General features: G+C 40.2%; 1 protein-coding gene across 1 annotated transcript in view; it reads left to right on the top strand.

Moving 5' to 3' along the window:
- The first annotated feature begins 460 nt into the window (after nt 1–460).
- The window catches only part of RAB11FIP2 (RAB11 family interacting protein 2), a 35,496-nt gene continuing 24,397 nt past the window's right edge, over nt 461–11,559 (top strand). The window contains exon 1 of the mRNA XM_084290660.1: nt 461–894. Within this exon, the coding sequence (XP_084146786.1) occupies nt 542–894 (353 nt within the window). The 5' untranslated portion in view covers nt 461–541. The remainder of the gene's footprint in view (nt 895–11,559) is intronic.

Raw genomic sequence — 11,559 nt, 5'->3', positions numbered from 1 at the left:
GCTGTGGCGGCGGGGAGGGGGCGAACCCTGCCCTCTGCCCTCTGACCGCCGCCGCCGCCGGCAGCATGGGGAAGGCGGAAGCGGCGGAGCCGGCCCGCCAGGCCCGTCAGGCCGGGGGGAGCGCGGCGAGAGGCTGAGGAGGCGGCGGCGGGGCCGGCCCCGCGGCTCTGCCCGCCGCCCTCCGGCAGCACCGACACCGTAAGGGGCCGGGGGAGGCCTGCGGGGAGCCCGGCCCGGGCGAAGGGGGAGCGGCTGAGGCGGGCCCGGGGCCGGGGGATGCCCTGCGGGCGGCGGGGCCGGCCGGCAGCGGGCGGGCGGGCGGGGAGCCGGGCTCCGGGCAGCGCCGGGCGGCCCCGGGAGAAGCTGGGGGCCGTGGAGGGGACGGGAATAGGACGGATGGAGCCGCCGGTAGGGCTGGCGGGGGCCGGGGGGTGCCAGGCGTAGGGAGAAGTGGCTGGGGAGCGCCCCGAGGCTGACAGGTGTCGGTGCTGGAAGTGCCCTGCCGGAGGCTCGCGGCCCCCCGGGTGTTGCTGCTTGGAAGATGATGCTGGCAGAGCAAGCCCAGAAGTGGTTCCCAACTCACGTGCAAGTCACGGTGCTTCAAGCCAAAGGGCTGAAGCCCAAAGGCAAAGGTGGCACCAACGACGCGTACACCATCATCCAGCTGGGCAAGGAGAAGTACTCCACCTCGGTAGCTGAGAAGACCCTGGATCCGGTATGGAAAGAGGAGGCCTCCTTCGAGCTGCCCGGATTACTCATGCAGGAGAACCCAGAGAGATACATCCTGTACCTGATTGTCATGCACAGGTCGCTGGTGGGGCTGGACAAGTTTTTGGGCCAGGTGGCGATCAGCCTGAACGATATATTTGAGGACAAGCAAAGGAGGAAAACAGAGTGAGTGACGGTTCTTTGGTTTTGTTTGTTTTCTCGTTATAACTTGTGTGCACGCGCTTTGGAGGGGGGATGGGAAATAGAAGCCTCGTGATTAAGGAATTTTGAAACGAAATCAGGACATTTCTTTCTTCTATGGTGCGTTCAAAGCCCCAGGCATATACAGTTATGTCAGTGGGGACTGACCTCTTCCAAAGAGAAATTTACTGTAATCATAGTGGTCACCCAGCGCAGGGCAGGGTTGTCAATAACATTAACACTTTTTGACAGATTATTGTGTGCAACATGAGCTCATTACAGTCTGTTTTTCTAATGATTTCTTTTTTTCTGTTCTGCTAAAGGCAGAATCCCCGTTCAGCTTGTACCTGTTTGAGACTCACACTCTGAAGCCTGGTGTCATTCCCTCTAAAAATGTTTTTCTCCGATCGCTCCAACCATGTGTCTTTAAATATTTTATATTTATGTTTTACTGGTTAATGAACTGTGACTTAATGAAGGTTTCCCACAGCAGTATGGTACTTTTCTGATCCTGTTTAGTCTTAGGCCATGATCCTGCAAGCAGGCCTCTACGGAGAAGACAGAAGAGAAATTTCTGCCATTGTAGTAGCCTCCATTATTACCTACAGAATACTTTTCAAGTAAAAATGTTGTTTGCCAGCAAATTCACTAGAATGCAAAAAATAAAAATATAATTTAAAAAAGCATCATAGCAGTTTATTAGACTTAACAGTAAATGCATCTAACTGTTCTTGTGAGTCTGTTTTTTAACAAAACTAGTAAAATTGTTAGCATCTCTAGTGAGGGAATGGTTGTACCAAGATGTCTGGTGCCAGTGTGATTCATTGATTTATCATTCAAAGTGTATGGGAATAATTGTAGAGGTGTAAGTGTACTGCTAGCATGCCTATGACTAAATTATTTGTGTTTGGTTTAGCTAGATTTGTCGCACAGGAGTAGTACGAGAACAGCATGGAGACCTCTAAGCAAGCTGTGAGTGGTCAAAGATGTTCTGCAGCAGTTAAGAAGTTCCTGCCCCAGATGTCTTTCTTCCCTCCTCTCTCTTCAGTAGAGTAGAAAGAAACCCGTGCCCAAACCTCAGCTGGTAAAACCAAAGTTAGGCAGTTCTTCTGTTAGAGGTATCCTGCTAGAGGTGGTGGTTTATGGTGAGGTGGTGGACTTTGCATCAAAGTGACTAAGACTCTGGCATCGTTTATCTTTTGCTGACTGTGCTCTGGAGGCGTCAACCTCCAGCAGAGTCAGAGCAGACAGTTGGAGGCGGCAGTCAGTGCAGCAACACTAGCCAGATCTTGTTGATCACAGCCTGAAAACCATCTCAAAACCTGGTTCTGCTTATGTGGAGTGGTGGTTGAGGTTGAAGGAGCACCAAAGACAGGTCAAAGCTGTCTTTGCTTTGTGTTTGTTTTTTTTAACTGAATTTTTAACGAAGCAGTATGTTCACTAGCCATATAACAGGGAACAACATGTCCATAAAGAATCTGTTGTGGGTCTGTAGTGCAAAGTAATACACCTTTTAATTGCTTATCTTAAAAAGATAAGGCAAAACCAGTAGCGGTACAGTTATCTTTTTGCAATACATGTTAATGCCTCTAGCCTTAGGGTCTTAATTTCTGTTTACACTTGGTTCAAAAAGTTTCAGTGTTCTTCAGACAGGGATCTTAAATATTCTTTTAATCATCAGCCATAATTATCTTGAAAGTCAGTAGACAACTGCTTTAGGTTAAACACCTAGCTGCTCTGCAAGAAAAAGGTGAATGGATGACATAAAAATGCTACTAAATGTGAAAACTTTGTCAAACTAGATAAAAGTATGTATTCACAAACTGGAGGAAAATATGTAAATTATTCATGTATTACTGTGAATAAGAAAACCTGTTTCCCTTTGGGGATCCAAACACTTCTGCATCAATTTTAGTAAAAATAGTTTTGGAGTGTTAAAAAATTATCTCAAGAATTTATAACTGGCAAAATTAACATAGTCCTTGTCAATTCAATAAATATTCAGATCCTGCCAGTACTTTTTATGTGAAGTTGTGCTTAGCCCGGTTTCATATGTGTTCGTTGTTCTTTCATTTCTTTCTCTGAAGTGTGAGAGAAGAACTCCTGCTACGTAAACGTGCAGCGATGCTTCCCCAGACCACCACTGAAAACGCGAGGGCTCCTGAGAGCGCTCTGTGCTGCCTGCGAGCTATGCTTCACCAGACAGGGGCCCGTCGGGAAACTTTTACAAACAGCCTAAGTCCTGTTTTCAGGAGTTACTTGAGCATTTAAGATTGCAAATCTTATTAGAAGCTGATGGGTGTTAGGCTTCTAGAGCCTAACAGCCCTACTTGTAAAAGTCTTGCGTGTAAAAGCGCAGCTAGATGGTTGCTTGGAGTTTTGACAGCACGTGCTCCGTTACTGCTGATTTAAACTCTTACGAGGTAGGAGCCATTGAAAATCCACTTTCTTATTGTGGTCTTAATATGCTTAGAAACCAAAAAAAATGTGTCCCTTGGAAAATCATTTTGGAAAAAAAAAATAACGTGGTCCTTAAGCATTTAGATGTTTTTGAAATGTTATTGTGGTCGTCTCCTTTATGCCTTCGTGAATGCATGTCTGCTGTTGCTGTTTCCCATAAGCGTTAGCTGGAGATGTGGATGAAATATTTGAATGTGTATGTGAGAGGGGGGCAAACTTTCAAGAAAATACTCACAAATGTGATCTCAAAAAAATGCTTTCTCTTTCTTTTTTTCTTTTATTAAATCCTTTTTGATACAAAATATTCCGAGTCCGAAGTTGGCAGTAAACTGAGGGTGATATATTTGGACCTGAAGACCATCTAGCCGTGACTGTGGTGTGGGAACTGAGATATCCAGTACCTTTCAAGACCGAGTCCAATGTCTTTATTACCGAAGCATTTGATGGTTGAAAGCTATATTCATTGTTTCAGAAACACTAATCTGTTTTATTAAGCAATGTTTTTACTTTCAAATATGTTCAACAGGCTTGTGGTGTTATTAAATCCAGAGTTATTTTCTTATGTTGATGTAACCTTAACATTTCTTGCTTTGTTTGGGGATGAATGAGATCCAGTTATTTGATGAAGTGTCTATTGGTAATATTTCTACTTTTTAATATATTTAATAGCTTCCTCTTTCCAACACAGCTGTACATATGGTGCTGTAAGAGACAGACTCAAGAGTCACCAGGGTATTGCAAAAAAGATATTTAATATTCTACACAATGCTGAACCCTGTCAGCAATTCCCTAGTGCTTTTTTAGTAAGGAGGTATGAGAAGTGAAGGCTACCAGCTGATTTTGAATTCCTAGGAAGAGTACAGGGTGTGTGACGTTCAGCTTTTTGTATTTTTTTTTTAATTTAATATTTGATAATTTGGAAGAGGTACCTTTTACATATTCACTGCAGCTTGAAAAACACGCTAGAGAAAAATAATCCTTTTTTATGTATAATGTTTTTTGTTTGTTGCTTTTGACACCTTAAGAAAAGTACTTTATGCAGTTAAGTTTTTAGGCAGAGGCCTCACGGTAAGATTTGCATGTCTGGTGTTCCAAGAAACTTGCTGTGACACAGGGTTTAATGAAACAAAGCAACGATTTAGTATAATTTAATAGTGAAAGTTCTGTATGCACCATCATGCAATGTCCTTTTTCTTCCTAAACTGATGATTTTTCAATTTCTTAAAAGTGAAAATTCCTGGAACAGTTAGATCCAGATGCTGCTCAGATGGTCATTTGCTAGGTTTCTTCCAGAGACCTCAGCCAAAGCATCTGCAGGATCCTAGTTCATTTTCTTTCTGCCTTTATGGAAATAAAATAAAAATAATGCCCATCGCATTGTGGTAGCTTTGTAAATTTGACTCTCTGGCGACTCTGCTGTAATTAGGAATGGGCAGGCGCTTTTTACTCTTTCTGTTCATTTCTCCAGGCTTGAAACTAGGCTCCAGATGTCTGGAGTTTTTAGTGAGTTTATTTAACTGTTTGAGAAACTTGGGAGATACAGCTTCATTGGAGGTACATTGAACATAATTCTTCTGATCTTAGATTTCTGCCATAGTTTTTTTTTTTTTCCAGTAAAATCCCATGGCATTTTTCCTTTTTATTCATACTGGTAAATACGTTGCATTTTTTTTGGCCTGCTATCCTAGAACAAATGCACCTCTTTTGCTCTTGCAGTTAAATTTAAATGATGATGGGTGACTGTGCTGTTTTAAAGTGTATGTATATTTTTGTAATTATTTCAATTGTTACAATTCATAGTTGCCTTGATACTGCTGATGATCTGACACTGCGTAACATCAAAACAAATTTTTGAATTACTATGGAGTGAAAAATACCCATTTACTGACACAATTTACTGCAGTGTTTTTCAGTAGCTTTCTTAATGACTGTGCTTAGTTTTTTTTTTTTTTTTTTTTTTAACTCCTGCTAAATGAGCACAACAGCAGAAAAAAGAATTTTCATTAGCTTTCACCATGATATTACTTATTTCATCAGCATTCATTTGGTCCTTGTTGTCCTCTAATTCCACATTATTTATTGTCCATTACTTTATTAGCTTTCCTGGAGAGCTAATTTTATTACACCTTCAGCTGATTCAAGGTGCAACACTTCTCTGGAAGGTTAAATCTAGAGGGGGCAGGACGTAGTAGAGTTGTTATTTCTTAAATATTTTTTTTTGGAGGAGACATTTTAGGTATGTGACTTATTTCCCCTTCTCCCTGGTTTCTGTAATACCTCAGCCTCCTCTCCACACCGTCAAATTGCAGCAGTATTGACAAAAATGTTTATCTGAGCAGAGTACAGTGAAGGAGTCTTGGCCTTATCTAAGATGTTTGTCCTCTGTGTACACTGGCCATATAAAAGAGTCGCAAACAACCTCTCATGAAGCAAAGCACAAAAATTGAAGATTGACCTCGATCAATACCACTTCACATTAACGTACGTGCTTCTTCTTATGACTGCTGAGCTTCCTGAAAGAGAGGAAAATGTTGTGACTTCCTCCAAATTAATGTGAATTCCTTCTCGTCAGCCGCCCTCTATCATACGGAAAGGTTCCCCCTTCGCTTGCCTCTGCCCTGTCCTCTCTCATCTGCAGCAGCGTGAGCAGGAGGCAGGCTTCCAGTGCAGCTTGGATCGAGTCAGCAAACAACTGTGAATAAACAGAAAGCAGGGTTGTGGGGGGCTCAGTGCTCGTCAAGAAGCACTTTTATAAATAATTATACAAAACATAATAAATATTATTTACTGTTTCTGAGCCTTATGTTTATTTCAAACCAGAACAATGTATTTTGGCTCACTTTACAGTATTAAATAATAGTGGAAATGGCAGGCTGGAACAGAAATTATCAAAATGTTGTGGTTATAGCAAGAGAGAAAAACTCATTCTGCTCTAGTCAAAAGTGGGAAGAGCAGTAATTAAAAAATTTCTCAAAGGTACAAAAGGAATAAGCAGCATGGAGGATCCATATGGATTCGTTCTGTTGCTTTCATGGTAGCACTCAGGAAACAAACAAACAAAACAAAAAGGAGGAAAGTTGGTAGTGGGGAACAAACAGAAGAAAAAGCTGCTTATGGGGGAAACGAAGAAGTGGAGCCCAGCTGTAGCTGGAACATAGCAATATTTTAAAATGGGCTAGCAATATTCCCAGCATTTAGGTTTCGACAACAACTGTGAGCATGTATCCCGAATAAGTCATAATTCTGACTCAGAGCCTGAGTGCCATCTGGACTGCAATCCTTCTGTGCGCCGGTTTCTGTGCACACACGCATGCTTCCACACACACAACTGAAATGACTCGCCTTAATCCTCATACCTTCACTTATTTTGTTTCTGAAATAAAAGTTTTCAAACGCGGTCTTCAGCCAAAACAATAAATAGTGTAAACGAAGACCGGTTTAATTACTTTGATTCCAGCTGATGTTAGCTAACCCCTTTGTACGGGTATTGTAATATGTGTCAGCTCCCATATGTTTTGTGGTGTTACAATGTCAGTCTGTAATATTTATTTTTAAACTCTACTTTGTATATCTCATTTCGGTTGGCTTCCAGAAAGTAATAGTATTCATCTTTGTGAATGTCATCACTTATCTTAATAAATAATCCATTTTCTTCTGCATTTCCCCTCATGCGCTATGGAGGCTGGGCTCAGTCCCTTGCCTTCATTTTCCTACTTTTCCACCTTTTTGGTGAAACTCCTGGTATGGTATGAGACTGACTTGCTAGGAAAAAATACCTCCTGTATTTTTTTGAAGGTATGTTTGCTGCTAAGGAATTTGTTAGACAAGTCAGCACTTTGGATGCTGTTTTTTAGCCATTAGCTGGGGACATTTCTGTTATTGAGATTTGGTGGAGTAAATTTCTTCATTGTACCTAACTCACACACATGTAATCTAACACGAAGTAGTTCCTTCCCATGACGGCTGGTGGGCATGTTTGGTGGCATTTTTAGGGGCGGTTTGATAAGTACCTGCTGACCTTCTCCTAACTGGGTAGCAGAGTAATGTCACTTATCAGATCAGGCTACTGGTTTTGGCCATAAAATCAAGGTTAGAAACCATTCAGTAATTTGGGAATTAAAATCCGGGTTTTGCAAAAATCTTTGATTGCAAGTCAAAATTACAGCAAAGTGATATTAGATCGACTCAGTAGGTGTTTGTGGAGTGAAAGCAGAATGCCAGGTTTGTGAAGCAGTGAAATGAGGGGAAAATTTCTTTGTCCCATCTTCAGCACTGGCAAGGAAACCGAGTCAGAAGATCCTCTTTCATGCACAGGTTGAATGTGGTGGCTAGAAGACTTCCAGTGCCTGTTGAAGTTGGTAGATCGGTATCCCAGTGGTTTTGGAGGCTTATAAAGTTGTATATGATTAAAATAGATGGTGATTTTTCATGCCCATACTGTTAATCACATATTGAGCAGAACAGGCTGAGTGATGCTTCTTCAAACAAAAGAGAGGACCAAGGCTTGGAACAGTCAAATTCCATGGCAGTGTTTGAGGGTAAGGCACCATGACATCAGCTTCCTGCTGTTAGTAGGGGAGAAAAAATAATGCTTTTTTCAAAATACTTGTTGAATGCAGGATGAAGGGTGTAATGGGAGTAGTATAGGTAAGCAAGAGTGAGTTGAAAAACAGAGTACATGGAAAGAAAATGAAATCAGCAAAAGGGGAATAAAAGAGCGGTTGAAGAAATTTTGTTGAAAATAGAAATATTTATAGATTGCTAGCTATTTGGGTGGAATTAAGCAGACTAGATTTTTTGTAACTTATTAATAGTAACTTACTTCACTTTTCTCCTTCACTCTTCCTGTCTGTCTTTCCTAAGGTACAGGATTCAGTGCTGCTCATCCCATACAATTTAATAATATGAAGACGATTGTTAGTGTCTCTCCCAGAAATAAGGCAGCTTTCTTTTTCCGCCCCTAATTGTAGGTGTGGCCAAAATTAAGTAATTTTGTCATGGTTAGAAAATTGCCACATTTCTGCAGATCAGGGCTTTGTTTTTAAGGGTGGGCTGCGCAACAGGATTTTTCCTATTCAGTCATGAATCTTGATCTCTTTATGTGTTCAAAAAATTGCCAGCGTGTAGACTGACAGTTTATATAATACTTACAGAATAAAAATGATCAGAAACCTGTGCAGGACAGGGAAAGCCCATTAGCACACTCAAAACCATATGAGAAAAAGAAGCAATGGTTCTTCTGATAGAAACCATAGGGGAGAAGAAGAAATTAGAGGGTGTATGGAGGATGTTGTCCTACAGGACATTGGAAGGTGAGAGCAAGAAGTATGAATGTGATTCAGGAGGCAATAGGGCTTCCTTTGAAGTTGAGAAAATTTGCCAGACTTTGTACAAGGTCTGTTTAAATAAAGACTGTCTGCAAGACTGGATGTAATATTTGGTTATTAAATAAAAGGGCATCTGCTCTCATAAAAGCCACCCTGTTTTGTTCGTGTATGTTATTGGCTATTTTCCTACTTTGTTCAGGCTTTCTATAGAATAAGCTTATGGCAGCCTGACAAATGGAGCATTTATTGTGGCTAAAAGTACTGTAAACAAAACCAAAATAGCAAGTTTTATTGGCTTTTATAATACATTACAATTTTTAAAATTGGCAGTGGTATAGTGGAATTTAGTATTTTAAGATCAAAATGTTATCTGAAAACAGTGGACTTCATTTTCCAATTCTTTTTTCTATTATGTTCAGCACTGTTTTTCTATTTGTTGCTCACGCCCATGTGTTGTAGAAACAGATTCTAATAAGAAACATTTACAGACTCGGTTGCTTATTCACGTGCAGCTCCACACAAATGCGTTGCTTGCATTTGTTCTCATCTGTTTAAAAAAATAATTATTTGCCTTTGAATTTGAAGAAAATCATCGAATCTGCTTCTCATATTGTCCCGTTACGAGCTGAAGCATATGGAACCTTCATTGTAAGTTAATCGAGGTAAACTCTCCAAGGTAACAAAAAAACCCTCCTTGAAATGCCTATAAAAATTAAATATATGTGTTTTATACACAGACCTGATCTAGCAATCATTCTTCAAATAGAAATTCCACTGAAGTCCAGAGGAATTTAGCTAGAGTAAAAAGTTTATGATCAAATTCTATTGGAATCAGAAGTAGCGTTGAGCCTGGTCCCACCAGGTACAAGGTCCAGTGCCTCATGCACCTCTATCTCACCAGGGTAAGGAGAGTTTCTTTGTTTTTTCAGCTGAACTTAGTTTTGGTGTAAAGTTCTTCAAAGTCTGCTTTGAAAACAAATGTACGAACCGCAGATGTCGGTGTATGAGCTGTGTACCGAAATGCTCTCCTTCAGGCCTGGTGAATGTCAAAACAGTATGTGTGGGTATGCCATTAGTGGGGAGTGCTGATAGCAACATGGAGTAGTTGTTAGTTCATGATAAGAATGTCAATAATTGGGTTAAATTCAGTTTTAAATGAAAAGTCTTTCTTCAACACACCAAAAGCTGAAGAATTTATATCTTGATATTGTTCTAAAGCAAGTTAGCGTGTGCCGTATGTGTTTAAAGTTTCGGTTATTTCTAACTAGAAACATGAAAATCTTATCAGAGACACGATGTTTGAGAGATAAGAGCGGAGGGAAAGGGAAAATGTTTCTTTACTGTCTAAGGTGAGCTAATAAATTTGAATGTCAAAAAGTATAAGCCTTATATATATTTATATTTGTTTAATATGTAAGCAATCATGGACAGGGCTTTCTCTTTTTTGTCTTTTCACACAGACAAAATCTGTAGAGATCTATAAGCAAGGGCTTTGCTTGCTTGTTACATGTATTTTAATTGCACTTTTTTATATAAAAAAAAAGAACGTATATAAAAAAAAGAACATATGAACATAATTTCTTTTAAAGAGTTTTAAAGAAAGCAGCCTATCTTGTCTTCCAGTTTTTGTGATGTTATGCATCATAAAAAAGAGAGTTACTCTTGTTTCTGCTGTGTATGTTTTCTTTAGAGACTGTAGATGAATTAAAGAGTTTCTGGAATCAGTTACCAAGAAGTGAAATTTTATTAACTAAAAGGAAAAACAATCCATCTTTTTTAGACGCTTAACATATTTCAGTTTTTGCATTTCATTTAAAATACATAAGCGAAGTTATCTCACAGCAGAAGGAAAACTTTTAGGAAGCAAGTTTAATCATCCTGCATTAATTGTCCTTATTTTTGAACTTGTGGATCTGCTGGTCTGAGTTCGTGTTGTCCAGTGTCAGGACAGAGGTGGTCTGATATTTCTTAATTATTCTGTTTTACTGTGGTATATAAAACATTTTGGCTGTCGCAAGGCAACAGTAAAGTCCATAATGCACTTTACCCTTTCATTATTTCTTTGGAAGGTCACTTTTGAAAGTATTTTCTCATCTCAAAAAAAATAGTATCTCTTCCTGAAAACGTTATTTCAGCTGTCACCTTTAAAAATATTTATGAAATCTGAAAGGAAATTGAGGGCTATTTTTCTCCTTTTCTGACCTTGTTTTGTGTGTTTGGCAGTGTTGAATAATGCATGTGTAACTGCATAATCAATTTTGCATCTGTGTTGATAGGCAATTTCATTTCTTAGTCTCCGGTTCAAAAGTTACTTGATCATGACGATGTATTGTTGTGCTGGGATGCGTGCATTGCTCCTAGCAATGCATTACTACACGGGACGGTCTTACAGTAACTGTAGTGTTGCTACTACTCCTGTGTTTAGCTGAGCTTTGTCCTGGTCTAACTTGTGTAAGCACTGAGCTAAAATACATTTATTGTTACAGAATTTTGAAATTAGTAATTCCATAAATAGTGAGGGATTTGCACACTTTTTTGGGACTTTTGGTTTAGTTTCATCTCTAGACAGGTGGAAGAGCTTGTCCTTTAGGGGATTTGTCCTCTCCTCCCCAGACTTTTCAGGGAGGTTGAGAAGTGGTGTACTTCTTTTCCTTCATGGTACCAAGCAAATAAGCCATTGAGTACTTTAATACTTAGAAAAAGCCTCAAGTGGAGGTTTGAGACATGGTTCCAAAGCTTGTGGAAATAGTCCTAAAGCTAATCCTATTGGTGACCCCCAAAAGATGGGGCAGGTGTTAGATAACCCTACATGCCTGCTGTTCTGCCACTGCTGCATGTGGAGATGCTGTCGCCAGGGGTTCCA

The sequence above is a fragment of the Netta rufina genome (genome assembly GCF_964035555.1).
Source record: "Netta rufina genome assembly, chromosome: 7".
Taxonomy (NCBI): Eukaryota; Metazoa; Chordata; class Aves; order Anseriformes; family Anatidae; genus Netta; species Netta rufina.
This window is presented reverse-complemented; position numbering and strand designations above follow the sequence as displayed.